This window comes from Hyperolius riggenbachi, chromosome 6 (assembly GCF_040937935.1).
Source record: "Hyperolius riggenbachi isolate aHypRig1 chromosome 6, aHypRig1.pri, whole genome shotgun sequence".
Lineage (NCBI taxonomy): Eukaryota > Metazoa > Chordata > Amphibia > Anura > Hyperoliidae > Hyperolius > Hyperolius riggenbachi.
This window is the reverse complement of record NC_090651.1, coordinates 197,063,660-197,082,863: the sequence shown is the minus strand read 5'-3', so window position 1 is coordinate 197,082,863 and position 19,204 is coordinate 197,063,660. Positions and strand designations below refer to the sequence as shown.

Below are 19,204 nucleotides of genomic sequence, written 5' to 3'. Positions count from 1 at the left end.
ATGGCAATGCACTAAAAATAATATACTGTTTGAATAGTGTCTTGAACATGCAAACTGCCTGTACTCTCCCTGCTCCTGCCCATGGCAGTTAGTACCAGACACCAGACCAGTTACATGGGAATCATGGGTACAAGATCCACACATTGGAGGAGCAAGTCTGTCTGCAATCACTGTGGCCGTTATGCCTCTCTAGTAACTGATGGCTAATGGTGCATCACTGTGGAGAGCACATGCAGGGCCGGGCCGAGGCATAGGCTGGAGAGGCTCCAGCCTCAGGGCGCAGTGTAGGAGGGGGGCACAATTCATTCAACTGTCATTCCTAATTGTGTATGAAGCAGAAAGAAATAAGAAAAGGGGATACATAGCAGTGACTGCAAGCCAGATAACTAGAGATTAAGCTGTTGGGGAGGTTGTGAGCCCTGTGGCAATAGCAATCAGTGTGTGACAGCTGAGGTGGGAGGGATGGAGGGGCGCACTTTGGTGTCTCAGCCTTGGGTGCTGGAGGACCTTGTCCCGGCTCTGAGCACATGACATGCAAGAACAGTAGTGTGAGGAGGCTGTTTATAGCTAGTACCTTTGATTCATACCAGCGGTTGCTTTACATTTTCTATAATGCAAAAAATATAAATTTTCTGTAAAAACTATGCTTGTACGCACTGTTTAAATATTTGGATTTCCATTAAAAAATATATTTTTTTTTAGAAAAGTAAACCATTGACATTCATATTTGTAGTTTCTGAAACCTTGCTACAGTAACCCCAGCCTCACACAACTGAAGTGGACTTCTAGGTAAAATAACTACTTTATCATCAGCTATTATTTTCTCATTCACCTTGAAATATCCCTGCCTCTCTCTTTCACACTTTAATGCATTTTTAATTTTGGGCAAAGTCAGTGGTAATGAGATGTTTGAAGGTTCTCGAGCTGTCAGAAAGAGCAGAATTAAATTTTCTGGTGAAAGAGAGGGGATTCTTATCTCTGGGAATAATTAAATCAGAAGGTGAGGCATGAAGAGAAGGGGGAGGGGCAGGAGGTTTCTATACTATAGTGACTGACATGTTACAGAAAGGGAAGGCTACTTCCTTTAGGATATCCCTGATCATTTCTGACTGATATGCTACTTCTTTGAATTTCTAAGAGGAAAGGTAATTGATCAGTAGAATCTATGAACCGTGAAACACGATAGTCACAGAGCATGAAAAATAGGATCATTTTTGAGTCTTACACCATCTCCTCCCTCACAAAGAGGGTTTTCATAGCTGCACAGCACAGCCATCACTTGTAGCTGTGCATGTTTTGAAAAGCTTTATCCATAAAACTTCTACTGCATTTTTATCCAAACACAAAATTACATTGTAAAAGTGAACCATTCCCCAGGCTATTTTGTCAGTCGCGCCAATATTCACTTAATCTTTTCTCATTCAGCAGAGAAAAGTGGGGAATATGGCACCATACAATTGTTTAAAGGCTGGCTATACAGGATCTTCTAAAAAAATTAGCATACTGTGATAAAGTTCATTTTTTTCTGTAATGTACTGATACACATTAGACTTTCATATATTTTAGATTCAAATACACACAACTGAAGTAGTTCAAGCCTTTTATTGTTTTAATATTGATGATTTTGGCATACAGCTCATGAAAACCAAAATTACCTATCTCAAAAAATTAGCATATTTCATCCGACCAATAAAAGGAAAGTGTTTTTAAAACAAAGAAAATCAACCTTTAAATAATTATGTTCAGTTTACATATAGTAGATGTAGTAAAAAAAATAATATCTATACCATATGATATTGATTGATTGATATTTAACATCATCTTCCTACAGTGTCACACTCAATGTTAGATCAGATTGCAGCCAGTGACGTAGCTAAGGATCTAAGGACCCCAGCAGGAGCATAGCTAGAAATCATGGGGCCCAATAGCTAAATTTTGATTGCCACCCCCTACCCCCAAAAAAATATTAGTCACCTTTGTGCCCCCTCCCTTTGTAAGAGGTAGGCCTCAGTAGTAGTAGTTCCTGAGTATAGTTAGCCAGTGTGCCCTCCTCCCTTCCCCCCTCCAAGTTAGTATAGGTAGCAAGTATGCTCTAGCTTTGTAGTGCTCACTGCAGTGTAAAGCTATCCTCTCCCCCAAAGTTAGTATAGGTAGCCAGTGTGCAATCTCTCCTCCCCCAAAGTTAGTATAGGTAGCCAGTGTGCTCTCATCCCTCCCTTCTTCCCCCCCAAAATTAGTATAGGTAGCCAGTATGCTCTTCTTCCCCCCCCCAAAAAAAAAATTAATATAGGTAGCCAGCTGCTCTCCCCCCCCCCCTCAAGGTTAGTATAAGTAGCCAGTGTGCTTTCCTCCCTCCCCTCAAGTTAGTGTAGGTAGCCAGTGGACTCTTCCCACTACCCACAAAGTTAGCCTAGGTAGCCAGTATGCTCCCCCCCAAGTTAGTATAGGTGGCCAGGGGGGGCCGGGGGAGCATAATTTGTGGTTGGCGCTAGGGAGTCCGCTGCGGGCACCCTGTAGTGCAGACAAGGTGCCGTCTGAACAGGGAACTCACCGCTATGAGTGACTCCATCAGCGAGCGATTGCCTCCATGCTTCGCATCTGTATGATGACAGCGCCCCCTCTCGTCACATGGCCCAATGTTGGGTCACATGACAAGAGGGGGTGCTGTTGTCATAGAGGTGCAACGCATGGAGGAAATAGATCACCGGTGGAGCTGCTCTCGCTGCTATGGTGAGCCCTACACCAGTGGGACCCAGTGCAAGTTTTACATTGGAGCCTCCAAGCACTCTATACATAACAACTGATACGGCGCACCAAAACCTGCCAAGGACCACCACAGTGTCAGAGGGGCAAGAAGGGGATGGGGAACAGTTTGTTAATGACCACTACTATTCAAAACATCTATAGAAGTCAATATCACCAGCACAGGACCACTAAAGAGCTAATACTTTTGTTGAGTGTGGGCCCCTTTGATCCAAGGGCCCCAATGCGGTCACAACCTCTTCAACCCCTATTGCTATGCCACTGATTGCAACAGATGTTTGATATACTTTGCAAAGCAGCCACTTGCTTTGTAGTGCTCACTGCAGTATAAAGCTATGGAGATCGCTTATGTGACACTTCTGTCTGCGCCCACCCTGCATTCCACCCTGCTTGATCTCAAAAAGAACTGACTTTCCCAATCAATGGTTGATCTTTAATAACAGATTTTTCTTAGATTCAATTTTTTATCAAATCAAACTTAATATTTTGAAAATTGTATAGTAAATGCTTTGCTTAATGGATTTATACAAATTGGGATGCTCAACTAGCAGCAATCTCTTAGGGCTTTTTCCCACTAGGGGCTTGATTCATTAACCGTGATAACTGATATCACGGCCGTTTTCACACGCATTTTTGTGCGAAAATTCATGATTACGCGCAAACAGCTGTGATATGAGTTATCACAGTTTAGTGAATCAAGCCCTATGAGTGCTTTTTTAAAAGTGGTGCACCGTTCCACCGATAAATGTATCATAAAACGATATTTACTGTTTTAATGTAAATACATTAATGTTTAATACATTAAAACGGTAAATTGCATTTTATGATACATTTATCGGCGGAACGGTGCACCATTAAAAAATGCTATAAATCTATAAAAATACACCTTTTTGATTAAAATTTACTTTCCAAGTAAAATAAAAATCTTTTGTTTTAAAAAGTTAAAACCTTTAACTTTTACAATGCATTCTTAGATATCAACAAGATATCCCAGCAGGAAAAAGAACATTTTGCTGCGCAGGCCTGTTGTATATAAGGGTGAAATCACAGGGGATGGGGGGTTGTTTCCATAATCATCACACTTTGAGGTCATATGTTGCCAAGCAACAAGGTACATGCAAGCAGGAGTAATCATCACTGAGTGAGGAGAAGGAAGAGTCATCTCTGGATCGTTAGAAGTCTGAGGAAGAGAGAAGATTATAATTATGGTGGGGGAGGGATTTATGCCAATGGGTCAGGTCAGCTGCAACAGGGTATGAGGTTCCTGAATCTAAATCCAACTTGCACCTAAACATATTTTTATTAGCATTGAAAGTAGAATTAATTAATTCAATAATGACAAAATGGTGTAAGAGTTTAGATTTAATGTACACATGTCTAAAAAGAAATTAATAAAAAGTACATATGCTATAGGAATATCTGTTATTTAGTAAAGCTAATCACATTCAAAACTTCTAGATATTCTATCTCACCATACAGTGAATTGTGCTCCTAATGCAAATTACATGCTATATGTTCTCAACTGCCAACCCCTGGTACCCACACTTTCCATTTTTTTTATTTGCAAAGGCATATGTCTTTTCAATCCATGACTGAAAGTTTAACCCTCATCTTTCCAAACCCCAACTATCAGTTGCCATATTCCATAATACAACTCTGAGCCCAGTGATCATATACCATGTCTCTAAATCACTATTATCTTTACAATCTACTGTGTCTATCCATTTTTCATCACTTATTTGAGCCATCTCTCTACTGTAAATCCCATCTCTGAGTTACCAACTCCTCTTTAGCCATTTTCTCCTTCTACTCTAGTAGAAGTAGTAACCAAATGGCTTCCTAACCATCCATGCAAACTAGCAGCTTGGGAACCAAGGCCAAATGTTACAAATCTTTATCTGAGATCCAAGCAACTCAACTAAAATAAACTATATTAATACAGGCAGTTCCCCATTTTTAAACAGGCTCTATGCCAGGAGTTTGTTTGTCAGTCGAATTTGTTTGTAAGTCGAGTCATATGTAGTAAAAACTAGTACATGTGGATACATGTTTTTTGGACAACTCTAAATTTGGACATTAATTATAGGCAATTTTTTTTGATTTTTTTTAATAAGCTTTAAAGGGAAACTTAAGCCTGGCTATAAAAAACAGTTTTACTTACCTGGGGCTGCAGTAGAGATTTTCTTGTACTGCGCCTGTGCAGGACGCTTCCAGCCACAGGAGCACGAATGAGGACGCGCACATCCAGGGCCACGTAGGAGCAGTGGCTGGCGACAGAGCCAGTCACCAAAAAGGAAACTAAGCTGTGGTGGAGGCCGGAGGCCCTTTTAGTACCGATGCAGGCACAGGTCGACTGCAGGGGGCCAGTAGAAGCCCCAGGTAAGCAAAACTGTTCTTTGGTGTTTTTTTTTAGCCAAGCTTAAGTTTTCCTTTAAACAACTTACACCAGTTTAAACAATACTATATCAATACTATAACATGTAATAACAAAATTATGTAATAACAAAAACTGTACATTATACTTTGTACATGAAGACAACATATATACGAAAAGTTTCTAACTTGAGTGGGGACTATCTGTATTGTTGTTTAGCCTAGAGGTGTACATTAGCTGGCAGTAATGTTCATCCTGTGACGAGTTAATTGTTGTAAAACTCAAGGACCCAGGGGACCTTTGTGGTTCAGGCGTGAAGCAAGCTGGTGGTAACACTAACCAGAAGGTTTTTTATTTTGCTTATTGCTAGTTAAAATGAATAAGAAGCAAAGACAGCAGTTGTGGTGCCTGCTAAGAACTGTGATAAAATCATAGCTTGTGAAATAAATCAATACAAAGAGAAGAGGATCCTTCTACAGCAAGTACTACTGTAAGTGAATCAGTACTTGGTGTGACCCCAACTACAACTAAATGTATGCAGTAGAACATTGCATATAGTATTCGCAATATAACGTTGTTGCCAGGGGCGTAACTAGAGTTATTAGCACCCCTCTGCAAAAATTATAGCAGAGGGCCCCCGAACCCCATGTCATCGGGAGCCGGCAAAAGGCAGCAGAGAGTGTGCTGCTGTAAAGCAGACTGCTTTGGAAGTAGGAATAAATTACACACACTCCTGCACATGGTTTTTGTGAGCGAATAGGGAGGTTTATTTGCTAATTGGCTGCAGTTGGGGAGAGAGAGGAAGAGGGGCCCCCAAAGCCTCTGGACCCCTCTGCAATGGCAGGGGTTGCAGGGGTGATTGCTACACCCATGGTTGTTGCTAAAAAGCTAAACTTTTACACATAGCTTTATTACATGCAAAGTATTTCAATTTTAGCTTATCACATTTCTTATTAAAGTGAATGGGAACCGCATTTTAAAAAAAAATGAAGCAAATGCTTACTTAAGGAGAGGGAAGGCTCTGGGTCGTATAGAGCCTTCCGTCTCCTCTCTCGGTGCTCTCCATCCTGTGCTGGCTCCCCCCCCCCCCCGTTTCAATCCCCCACCGAAAGGGTATTTGGAAGTCTTCGGGAGCCGTGTCCTCCCAAAGACGTGCAGCTCCATACTGCACAGGCGTGAGCGTGCAAGAGAGCGTGCTTGTGCAGGCGCAGTACAGGGCCGCCCTTCTTCAGGAGCACTCGGGCTCCCTGAGGACTTCTGAAGCCTCCTTCGGCCGGGTAAAGCAGTATTTGACTAATTTAGTCAAATACTGCTACCGGGCGAGCCAGCACCGGAACGACGGAACCAGGAGAGGAGCCGGAAGGCTCTATAGGACCCAGAGCCTTCCCTCTCCTTGGGTAAGTATCTAGCTCATTTTTTAAGATCAATACTTTGCTAATGTCTTTGGAACAATGCACAACTTGTTCATTATTTGTATTATATATTTGTCACTGAATGTTTTTAAGGGCCCTTTTCCACCAGCGCGTTTGCGCTGGCCGAATCGTAAAGTCGCAAACCGCTAGCGATTTTACAATCGCTACGGTTTGCTTTTTAACATAGGAATCGCGGTAGGTCATTTCCACTACCGCGATTCGTTTTTGACGGGAACGCGAACGCGCGGTGGAGCGATATTTGCCGTGATTTTGCTATGCAGTGCATAGCATAGCAAAATCGCGGCCGCAAACGTCGGGAAATCGCCGGTAATTGCGATTCAGCAATCGCTAGCGTTCAGCGTGAACGCTAGCGACTGCTAGTGGAAAAGGGCCCTAAGCGCTAGAGATTTTAAAAGCTCTTGCTAATGCAACTCTATAAAGGAATTTTTATAAAATCACAGCGCTCCATTGTGAATACACGCATAGAGTAGGAACACACAAGGCAGAATCGCATGTGTTTTTCAACATGTGCTATGGAAAACACATATGCGATTCTGCCTAGTGTGTTCCTACCCATAGGATAACATCAGCAAGAGCTTTTAAAATCACACATCGCTTAGAAAAGCTCTTGTAGTGTGAATAACTCCTCATAACTTGGAGGAGTTGAAGCAGTTTTGACCTGAGCGAGGGGTGAAAATCTCAGTGGCTAAAAGGATTGGTCTATGAAATGCTATTAATTCTAACTTGCATGCAAATTTAATTAAAATTGGATATACATGGGAACCAAATGCACTTACTGCTGATTTGGATTGGCTGAATTCCAAGCTGGCTACGATTTTCATTAAATTTGAATGTAAGCTACAATTATTAGCATCTCATTGACCATCTCTACTGGTCAAATGTGCTAAGGGCTAATATAGACATATCCCAAGAGAATTGTAGCAGCAAAAAGTGGCTTTACAAAATATTGATTTATGGGGTGAATAACTACACACAATCATGATTACAGTCTATATAATTATTATCTGTCTAAGTGCAACAGTGCTGCATCTTTTTCCTTGTTTGGTTTATTTTTTCCCCTGGTTGGTTTAAGCTGGCTAAGCAAACAACACAGAGCCCTGCACTGCAGTCAAGAACTGTTATGTGGCAATTTGCCTCTGTTGTGATTCGAGCAGCAAGAATGAAAGAAAAAAATTGAGGGAGAAAGAGAGATTGGCATGTGTGAAGCAGCCTGCAGGTGTCACTGTTACTTCCACTGTCCACGCTTTGGAATTATCCTGTAATTTACCTTTGTTCACCCACACCATTAAGTCAAAGAATTTACTGGAATCTTGCACTAGGTGCTATGGGAATTTCTATGTGGAAAAAGGCTGTATGCTGAGTTCTATGTACAATAACGAACAAAGGACTCTCCCTGTTAATAAAGCATTTGCATAACATATATTATCCTTTCTTTTCTTTGTAATGCTAGGTACACACCATACAATTTTCTGGCAGATTTACCTACCAGATCGATTATTCACAACATGTCCGATCTGAATTTCGATTGATTTTTAGAGTTTCCAATCATTTTTGATCATTTTTTATTAATTCATTTTCATAGAACTGAACGAAAATTAATTGAAAAAATTATTGAAGAAAATGATTTAAAAACCCTAGAAAATTGAAAAATCGAAATTCAGATCAGACATGCTGGAAATAATCGATCTGGCATGTAAATCTGCCAGAAAATTGTATGTTGTATCTAGCATAATATATATATATCTTCTACGTTAATAAACGTGGAACCAATTAACCTACAAGTGGCTGCGCTAGTGGAGTAGTGCGGTTGCGCTGCAAGTACATCGCATTGCAGTTAGAAGCACCGAGTGTAACTTAAGAGTGCATGCTACGCTGACAGGACTGCATATATAATGCACACACTAAAATTAACCTGCGCTATGTGTGCGCATTGGATTTAGTGAATTAAGCCCTTGTGTTTTGTGAGACTGGAACATGCATGTGGTGCTGAAGGGTAAAGTAAGTAATCCAAGGTCAGGGAAAAAGAGACTTGCCTGGTAGGTACTGAGTCGATCACTTTATTGTAATGCAAATTCTGTAAGACACATTGGGCATGATTCACAAAGCCTTTTCACCTGTTTTCCTCTGTTTTCACCTTATCTGTGTTACATTTTTAAGCTTCCAAAGAGCAAAAATATAATGTAATTAAGGCAAGAAAGGTAATGTTGAAATGAAGTTAATCATTAATCAGGAACAACTTACTTTAGGTGATTGTTTTGCTTGTAAATGTGCTGAAAGGTTATTTTTATTAATTTTATTTTATTTACTTATTATATTTATAAAGTTCCAACATATTATGCAGCGCCGGACATTAGCTTAGACAATATTTAGGGGTGACATACAGCAATATGACAATACAGGAATACAAGAAAAACCAGATCACGCAGCACAGTATGAGTACAAGGTAATGCTTAGTCAGTCACTGGAGGGGAGCATGGAGATTAGGCAAGTTGAGTTAACTCAAATGCATAGTATGGGTGCACAGTAATGGAGGTGCATGATCAGGTAGGACATAAAAGGAGGAGGACCCTGCCCAAAGGCTTACAATCTAGAGGGAGAGGTAGGGACACAAAAGGTAGGGGACCAGAGTTCAGCTGCGGGTTTAGAGCACTTGTGAGGGGTGGTAGGCCAGAGAGAAAAGGTGAGTTTTGAGGGCCTTCTTTAAGATGATGAAGGAGGGGGCTGCCCTAATGGGTGGAGGTAGGAAGTTCCATAGTGTTGGAGCAGCTCTGGAGAAGTCCGGGAGGCGTGCATGGGACTAGGTGATGCGGGCGGCGGTCAGGCGAAGTTCATTCGAGGAGCGGAGTGAGCGGTTAGGTGTGTACCTCTGAGTACGATCGGAAATGTAGGTTGGACAGGTTTTGTGGACAGATTTGTAGGTCAGATACAGTATCTTGAATCTGATTGTGGACTGGATAGGAAGCCAGTGGAGGGATTCACGGAGGGGAGCCGCCGTGGTGGAGGGATGGGAGGAGTGGAAAATTATGGCTGCCGCATTCATGATGGACTGCAGTGGAGCTATTTGGGTCATAGGGAGACCAGACAGAAGGGCAGTGCAGTAGTCAAGGCGGGAAATTATGAGGGGGCATGGATGAGGAGTTTGGTGGTGGCAGAGGTCAGGAAAGGGCGGATCTTGCAGAAGTTACGAAGGTGGAAGTTGCGGGACTTTGTGAGGTTTTGGATGTGGGATGGAGACAATGTTGTTGGTGAAGTGGGTGGCTAAATCTGTGGCAGAGAGGGAGGAAACGGAGGGTGGGGGGTGGGTTTAAGCAGGTAGTTGAAAGTAGTAAAAAGACGCTGGGGATTGGAAGCTTGTGCTTCGATGAGCTTGGTAAAGTATTCTTGCTTCGCATTCAGCAAGGGCAGTGTGGAACTGCAGCAGGTTAGTCTTGTACTGTAGGAAATCCTGGTTAAGTTGACTTTTCCTCCATTTCCATTCAGTGGCACGTGTTTCCCTCCGGAGGTTGCGAGTATGGGTAGTGCGCCAGGGCTGAGGGTTAGAGGGAGGTTTGCGTCGGAATATTGGGGGAGCAGCTTTCTCTAGGGCTGATGAGAGAGTTTGGCGATACGGAGCTGCAGCAAGATTAGGACAGGTTAGGGTGGGGAGAGTGGAGGAGAGGGCATGGAGGGGGTCAGCAAGGACACTAGGGTTGAGCTTGCGTAGGTTGCGCTGCCATCGACCAGGTGATAAATAAATCATGTATGAGAAGCTTTGAGAATAGAGCCAGTAGTAGCCATACACTGGAGTAGGCTAGCAGGTAGGTGCCAATAAAAAAAATCCACTTACCCGGGGCGTCCTCCAGGCCCTGCCAGCCATCCTGAGCCCTAGCCGCAGCTTTGCTCCATGCTGGTGGTCCGGGGTCCCCTTTGGCACAAGATGTCCACTGCGCCTGCGCTTGCAGCTCTCAGAGCTGCGTAGACGTCATCTGGACTGTACTGTGCAGGCACAGTAGTTCTGTGCCTGTGCGGTACTGCCATGGTTGACGTCAGTGCGACTCAGTGAGCCACACGCTGGAGCGCAGAATAAGACGACCCAGAAGCCAACCTGGTGAGGTTGGCATCTCCACCGGAGGGGACCGGGAGCCACCGGAGCTGCGGCGAGGGCACAGGACAGCTGCCAGGGGCTGATGGAAGCCCCAGGTAAGTGGATTTTTTATTGTTAGTTTGCTCTGACCTTCCCTTTAAAAATAATGCCACAAAATGATGGCGCAGGGTGATACTGGTAATTAAATCTTGTTACTAATGTTATTTAATGTTTTAGGACATTTCTTCCTGGTTAGTTTGTGGGTGTCTTGGAGCCAGGCAATCACCTTGCGGCTTTAGTCCATGCATAACCAATAGTCAGAGTACCTCATCTGCTGCATGCTTATTCAGGGTCTATGGCTAAAAGTATTAGACAGACAGGATCAGGAGGACTGCCAGGCAACTAGTATTGCTTAACAGGAAAAAAATATGGCGGCCTCCATATCCTTCTCACCTCGGGTTCCCTTTAACCACTCCACCTCCGCACCGCAGCCTAACCTTAACCACCACCCTGCCTAAACTTGACTACCCCCTGCATAACCTTAACCCCCCTGCCTAACCTTGGCTCCCTAAACTACCCTCTGCCACCATAGGCATCGCCATTTTTATTGATGATCGTCCTGTGCCATTTTTATCTGCTCCGCTTTCTAAAACCTACCCGCTATCTGAGAATTGTCCTTTATAAGGTATCAAAATATCTTACCTTGACTTGGGGTTGTATATAGCTTTATACATTTTTTAGTATTTTAGTATTAGTATCTTCACGTTTGTTATACATGGAACATGGACTTACTACATGGACTTTTGCTGCTTTAGGCATCCTAATATAATTGTAAGAGAGATGGTTGTATTAGATATAATATTGTCTTTGTACACTAATTGCTACATGGTCAAAATAACCGCTGCTTACGTTTGTAAAGAAAATATTCGGATCTGTTAGGCAGGGAACACACTTGACTGTTTTCGTACACGTTTTCTGCACAGAAAAACTGAGAACTCATGTTAATCAATGTGCTAGTACACACTTACTGTGTTGTTCGCACGCAGAAAAAAAACTGACATTCTGCATGATGACCCTGCACATTTTGTCAGTTTTCTCTATCAATTACATCAGCTGCTGTGAAAAAACGCGCGCGTTTTCCTGCATGGAAACACACTTGGAGTGCAGAAAAAGTATGCCGAAAAACGCGCGCGGAAAACTGAAAGTCAAGTGTGTTCCCTGCCTCACTCAAAAAACAAACAAAAAACGAGCTTGGGATGATGAGTGATTGTTGTTACTATAGTTTATTTGTGTGTTTAGCAAAATTCCCAGTTGAAATGACGGTCATTATGCAGTTTGACCAGCCTGCAGTCTGACTTATACTCATTCAGCTGACCGAGCAGTAATTGTGCCTGCAAGAGAACAGAATACTATGAATATGGAGGTGACTGTGCCTTTAAGACTTCAGCGGGAGGAGGGCTGCCTGACACAATGAGTGAGGGGCTTTGCTCTCTGTGCACTGCAGTGCACATTCAGCCCTCAGCTTGGGAAATAGGAGGATGCAGTCTGCGTGTAACTGTAGCTTGGATTATTACCTTCATCTTCCCTGTAGCTCTCATGTGCCTGAGTGTAGGAACTGAGAGGAGCCACCTGAATGCGAGCTCACTGGCTCTACACCAAGGGAACGGATTTTTACCCTCGCCCAGGACTCTGCTGTGCAGCTGAGCCGAGGTCAGCCTGGGGAGCCTGCATGGATGGGGCAGCAGATGTCTGTATGGGAAAGTGACTAGAATCCTGTCGGACTTCTTATCCTTATTGCACTTTATCTGGTGGGATTGTAGAGGATCTGGCTTGGATTATAGAGGAAGCAGAAGATGTGGCTTTTTTTCAAGTCCTTTCTCTGGATGTTCCCTCTGTTCTTCTGCCCTCTTCTAGGTAAGCTCAATGTCAATACTTTAGATAAGGAAATATCGCTGTGCTTGTTCGTCAGAGACAGACCTGTGACTGGCCTTCCAGCTTCTTGATAACCATGCCAGGGTTCTGGGGGAACATACTTTCCCATCTTGCCCCTCTGTCCATGTTCTAAATGTTGGAGTGTGTCGGATGGGCACGTATAAACATGAAACATGTTAATGCGGATTATGTGTGCTAACTGATCATACGCAGATAAATATGTAGTTCTAATTCAGTCTTCTAAACTCCTTAACATGCAGGATATACTTTTATGCGCTCAGTGATGGTGTTCCACTGTGCCTCTTCTTTAGTGCCAGCATGTTGGCAAAGCAAATCTGAAACAGTTTATAGGTGTGTGCTACGTGTGTCTTGTAGTTATAGATGGGCAACAAGATGCTAAAAATTCCATGTTAAAATGTAAATTCCATACAGTTTGGAATTGGGCCAGTAAAACCCTGCAGAAGTGCATTTGATTGGCTCCGTTCCAAACTGCAAACAATTTGCATTGTAGGTATGCCAGTAGCCAGAATTATTTACACCTCAATGAAAATCTCTAGTTGTGGGTACCACTGAAAGCATTTGAAGGAAACTTGGACTGAAGGGAATATTGAAAGTGCCATTGATGACTTTGAGAACGCTACTTGCTTGGCTGCTGGTATTCACTATTCAGGCTCTACCTTCTGATCTGAAGTCTGAACAGACAAGGCTGAACATTTGACTCTTGCTCCACAGGAAGCGGGATTCCTGTGGGCTGAACAGGAACTTTGCACTGGGCAAATCAGGGTTGTAATCTACTGAATAATTACCTAACAGCTGCTGATTAATTAGCCTAACTGACAGGCATCTTTCATAAGCCTTCTTGAACCTGAATACAATAGTCCTGTGCAATGTTTCTGTTCAGTTTAGAGTAAGAGGAACTGCTTCCTGAAAATACTAATCATGTCACATCACTACTTTTGAATCACTTGAGCAACTGACTCTTTCAAACATGCATATAAGGCATATAGCCATTAGGCTTGTTTGCTAATTAAAGGGTGCTAGGTTAGTTGTGGGCATTCCAACGAGCCTGACTGCTGACTATTCGAGGAGGATGGAACTGCACCAAGTGACCAGAGAGTCTTCTAGGGCCTGGAAGAAGCCCCAGGTAAGTAAATCTGCATATGTTACCTTCATCTCACAACTCCTTTAAGTTTAGGTTTCCTTTAGAATTAGTGTTTTCTTTTACTCTGGTTAATGTTTCCTTTTTTGTGGAAAATGATTTGTCATTGGTATAGGTAATGATACTGCACAGTGTTTAAATTATTTTTGTTTAAATGATACCTTAGCCCAAATGAAAATAAAAAAACGGGGAGCAGGCATGTGTAGTGGGCTCTCCTCATGCCCACCACGCTTCCCCATGTTCTCCTCTGGCGCCTCTGTGTACCGACCCTCCGAAGCTACTTCCTGGTCAGAAGGGTCGATGAATACTGCTCAGGCACTGCCTGGCGACATGCGCAAAGCGTTCCCGGCTGCGGGATCAAGGATACGTGTCACCGGGCAGTGCCTGCGCAGTCTTTACCGAGCCTCCTGACCAGGAAGTAGTTTCGGAGGGTGACAGAGGACAACGTTTTTACATTTTCATTTGGGCTAAGGTATCCTTTAAAGAGACTCTGAAGCGAGAATAAATATCGCTTCAGAGCTCATAGTTAGCAGGGGCATGTGTGCCCCTGCTAAAACGGCGCTATCCCGCGGCTAAACGGGAGTCCCTTCACCCCCAAACCCACCCCCGCAAACCTTGGTCGTAGACTTGGTCGTAAATCTTTTTTTCCTGGAGGCAGGGCTAACGGCTGCAGCCTTGCCTCTAGTCGCGTCTATCAGACGCGCATCGCCGCCTCTCCCCCACCCCTCTCAGTGAAGGAAGACTGAGAGGGGCGGGGGAGAGGCGGAGATACGCGTCTGACAGACGCGCGTGGGGCAGGGCTGCGGTGGTTAGCCCTGCCCCAATGCGGAAGCGCTCCCCTGCTGTACGGAGGGGATTTGGGGGTGAAGGCACCCCCGTTAAGCCACGGGATAGCGGCGTTTTTTAGCAGGGGCACACATGCCCCTGCTATCTATGAGGTCTAAAGCGAGATTTATTCTCGCTTCAGACTCTCTTTAAAACTAAACAAAGTTACCCGATATTAGAAAAATGCCATAATGAACATTTTTAGGCAGGGGTCACACTTGGGGGGAATTGCATGCATTATACCGTGATGTGAAAGCACATGTGAATATGTACTTGTATTTCTATGGGCCTACTGCGATTTCTGGTAGCATCTGTGATTCTGCAGTGCTTTTTCTTTACATGCACTACTTTTATTGCATGGTTTATGCAATTTCCATTGACATTCATTAACCAAATCACAGATGCTTTTTGGAATTTGCGGCAGGCCCATAGAGAATACACCATTTACAATCTGTCCACCTCCAAAAGCTGGGCAACTCAGCCAGTCACCGGCAATTGCACATGCAGTAGTTTTTACTTTTGTGTCAGCGCAGAATGCTCCTGGCCATGGGCGCACAATGGAGAAGGCACACTGCACTAGGCTGTGCATGCAGCTCTCAGAGGGGGAGAGAGGAGGAGGATTGGAGCAGCGCGAAATGACGGCGAGGGACCAGGAGGGGGCTGGAAGAAGCCCCAGATAAGTTACTGGCCACATTTTACTTAAAGAGACTCTGTAACGACAAAAAGATCCCCTGGGGGGTACTCACCTCGGGTGGGGGAAGCCTCAGGATCCTAATGAGGCTTCCCACGCCGTCCTCTGTCCCACGGAGGTCTCGCTACAGCCCTCCGAACAGCCGGCGACTGTGCCGACTGTTCAATTCAATATTTACCTTTGCAGGCTCCAGCGGGGGCGCTGTGGCTGCTTTCGCTCCGAAGGAGGCGGAAATACCCGATCTCAGTCGGGTCCGCTCTACTGCGCAGGCGCCGGAGACTTGCGCCTGCGCAGTAGAGCGGACCCGACTGAGATCGGGTATTTCCGCCTCCTTCGGAGCGAAAGCAGCCAGAGCGCCTGCGCAGGAGCCTGCAAAGGTAAATATTACGTCACCGCTGTACGGAGGGCTACAGCGAGACCCCCGAGGGACGGCAGACGGCGTGGGAAGCCTCATTAGGATCCTGAGGCTTCCCCCATCCGAGGTGAGTACCCCCCAGGGGACGTTTTAACGTTACAGATTCTCTTTAAAATTTACTTAAAGAGACTCCGTAACAAAAATTGCATCCTGTTTTTTATCATCCTACAAGTTCCAAAAGCTATTCTAATGTGTTATGGCTTACTGTAGCACTTTGTACTATCACAGTCTCTGTAATAAATCAATGTATCTTTCCCCTGTCAGACTTGTCAGCCTGTGTCTGGAAGGCTGCCAAGTTCTTCAGTGTTGTGGTTCTGCTATGAACTTCCCCTTCCAGACCCCTCTATGCACACTGCCTGTGTATTATTATTTAGATTAGGGCAGCTTCTCTCTTCTCTCATCTTTTACAAGCTGGATAAATCGTCCTCTGAGCTGGCTGGGCTTTCACATACTGAGAAATTACAGACAAGGGCAAAGCTGTTTGCATGAAGAAACGAGCAGCCTGAAACTTCAGTGCATGAGAACTGCAGGGGGAAAGAAACACACAAATGATCTCTTGAGATTCAAAAGGAAGGGTGTATAGAGCCTGCTTGTGTATGGATGTATTTTCTATGTGTGGACATACTGTACATCAACCTACTTCCTGTTTTGGTGGCCATTTTGTTTGTTTATAAACAAACTTTTTAAAACTGTTTTTAACCACTTTTAATGCGGCGAGGAGTGGCGAAATTGTGACAGAGGGTAATAGGAGATGTCCCCTAACGCACTGGTATGTTTACTTTTGTGTGATTTTAACAATACAGATTCTCTTTAAAATCTCCAAAACTTGGCTTGGGCCCTACTCTCATATCTGGTGAAAAAAATGCCTTGTCAGTAGCTGGCTTACCTGGTGTTTTCCTCTGCTTTATTTAGTCTTATCTTATCTGCAGTCTTTGGGGAGGATTGCAGGGATCCTTAGTTCACCAGCAACTGACATTCCTGTGAGTACCTATGCCATTTTGTAAGGACTATTTATGGCCACATACAATAAAACCCCAATTATCCAGAACTCAGATAACCAGAAGTCTCAAGTGACCAGAAAAAAGTTCTGGTCTTGCAGGATGCATAAATCTACTATCCAGCATCAGCCAGTCCCATTGGTGCTAGATAATTGGGCTATTACTCTATAATCATATTGTATCCAGCCTTTCTGTGAAGGTTCTTATTTATATAGATCATGGTATAACCACATTATAAAAGAAGCACGACTGGACAAGTTAACCGGGCTGCTCAGTGAAAGATTGGAGTGGCCTGGGTAGATAGCCAGTGAGCCCAAGGCCTAAAGAGAACTGGAGGAAGCCCCAGGTAAGTACACTTTAAAGCTTTGTACACACACTAGATGAAACACGGCCAAAACTGACCATCTCTACCGAGAATCCTGCATGTATACAGCAGCCCCTGACTCCTCCTCTGCCAGGGATCTGCTTGGCGGAATGCTTTGGCCGAGTGACAGCCAAGAGCATTGTTCTCCCCACTTGCCCCACCCACCCTGTGACTTTACACCTGTAACAGACGGGTCTGTACAGCTGCAGCCCTGCAATGTCACCCGACATGCCTCATGAACTCTTTTACAGAGTGATTTGTGATTAAACTGTTAACATCTATAATAGTATGATAGTATCAATTAGCTAGAAGCTGGCTGAAGTAAGTGGATTTCCTGTACTTATAAAATTACTCTGCAGAAGTAATAAAAACACCTTCTAGAGGGGAAAAAAAGTTGTCCAGCTGTTTTATCTTTCCTTTACATGCATCCAGTCATTTTTATCATTTCTTCTCAAGTATCCGTTTTCTAAACTGGTTTAGTAAGTTGAAGAAAAGGAAAAGTGCATAACTGAGTCCTGCAGAATGCTTAACAGTACAAGTAAATGTATAATAGGCCCATATATCTATGGCTATGTATGGGGTCTCTGATGGTTTCACTGTTTGTCCAGGTCAAGTATCAGAGGAAGGGATGGCAATGAAGCATGAAATTCCAGATACCGGATATAGCTCAGATCCTGAATGCTCTGCTACTGAAGTGATTAGTACAATGTGGTGGAGGATTCACTGCTAATCCAGTATTGGCTGCATGCTGTGCTGTCAGTGTGTGTGAGCTGCTGAAATATAAACAATATTCCATTTGGTTAGTACTGTTTTTTTTTTAATCAAGCGGGTCAAGGTGACAAGTATGTACTATAAATAATAGACATAGGGTAGGCATGGATTGATCTGATGTAAATCTGTGTTTTTGGCTAATCAAGTAGATCCTATAGAGATGAAAATAAGTTGTCTCGCTGAGTGCTCAGTCTGCCCATATACTGTATGACAAGTAAAACATTTCTGCCTGGAAATATGTTCAGAAACCCTCCTACCTACATATCTAGCCAAGTCTTCTTTTCCTTTGAATAGTTTTAGCAGGGGTTATACCTTCTGTCAGGTTTTGCCTCCACTGGGGAAATTCACCTCTTTGTCTGTTTTTTTCTCTTGGACTTAACAGAATACCCAGGCCAGGCAGCTTGGAGTGACCCAAAACTACTAGGAAAGTATAGGGGACTGAAAAGCCACTAAAAAGTCAATGCTCAGTTTAGTTTGCTTTCTTAAAACAGAAGGTATTTGCGATAATTCTGCTTTTGAGTGATTGTGGTCTCCCCAATATGCAAATTATCTCTAGACTAGAAATCCTATGGCACAGAAAGTGAAGAGGAACAAAAATATTTATCACTAACTATATGAGTATTGGAAATACTTAACCCCCCCTTCCCCCTAGTTTCAGACCCATTTCCACAATACCTAAAACACAAAATGCTTGACTGGAGTTGAGCATCTCCAGGCACAAAATTGAGAAACATTGTCTTAGTAATCAGATTGCACAAATGTCTTTTGCAGCTAAAAATTATGTCTTGAAATTTTGATCCTGTGACGAGAGGCACTGAGTTTAGTGAGTTACACTATGTGCAAACTTTAAATTTTCCTTATCCAAAATGGTTATTCCTGATTGGTGTATACAAGTGACCCTGGTTTCATCTAATGCTTCACTAGAGTGAATCGCCTATTCTGCTTATTCTGTGCAGAAAGTCTCTGCAACATGGTGCTGCTTATATATCTACCTCCGCTCTCCATAGAGCAGTACATGCTGTTCAGCTGGGAGCTAAGTAGCATGTTAGTACAGTGATCTATGCAAAGCTGTGTTAAGCCAGGTTTTAGTTTTCATGTTCTGTTTTGTCAGCTGCTGATGCCTCTTCAGACTGTAAGGAGGAAGGCAAAGGCTGACTCTGTCTAGGAAGATTGTAGTCCATAGCACAGGAATTAAGTAGTGCTGAAAGTGACCAGCGTCTGGGCTCCTGACCAGAGTATATACAGTATACACCACATGGCTCTTTCTAGCTGAGTGTATAGAACCATCCATATTCAACTTGCTGATGCAGAGTACATACACCACACTGACCATCATCTCTTCTGTTTACAATGCAGAGTATACTGTATACACCACACTGTCCTCCCTATCCTGTAAACTGTACACACCACATTGAC

General features: G+C 43.6%; 1 protein-coding gene across 2 annotated transcripts in view; it reads left to right on the top strand.

Annotated features, from left to right (window-relative positions):
• Window positions 1-19,204, top strand: part of ROBO3 (roundabout guidance receptor 3) — a 661,476-nt gene that overhangs the window by 277,328 nt on the left and 364,944 nt on the right. The window contains exon 1 of one of the 2 annotated variants that reach the window (XM_068240267.1): window positions 12,144-12,547. The exons of the other annotated variant lie outside the window; for it this stretch is intronic. Coding sequence (XP_068096368.1) covers window positions 12,487-12,547 — 61 coding nt within the window. The 5' untranslated portion in view covers window positions 12,144-12,486. Of the gene's footprint in view, window positions 1-12,143; window positions 12,548-19,204 lie in introns of those variants that run through there. 2 annotated transcript variants of the gene reach the window in all.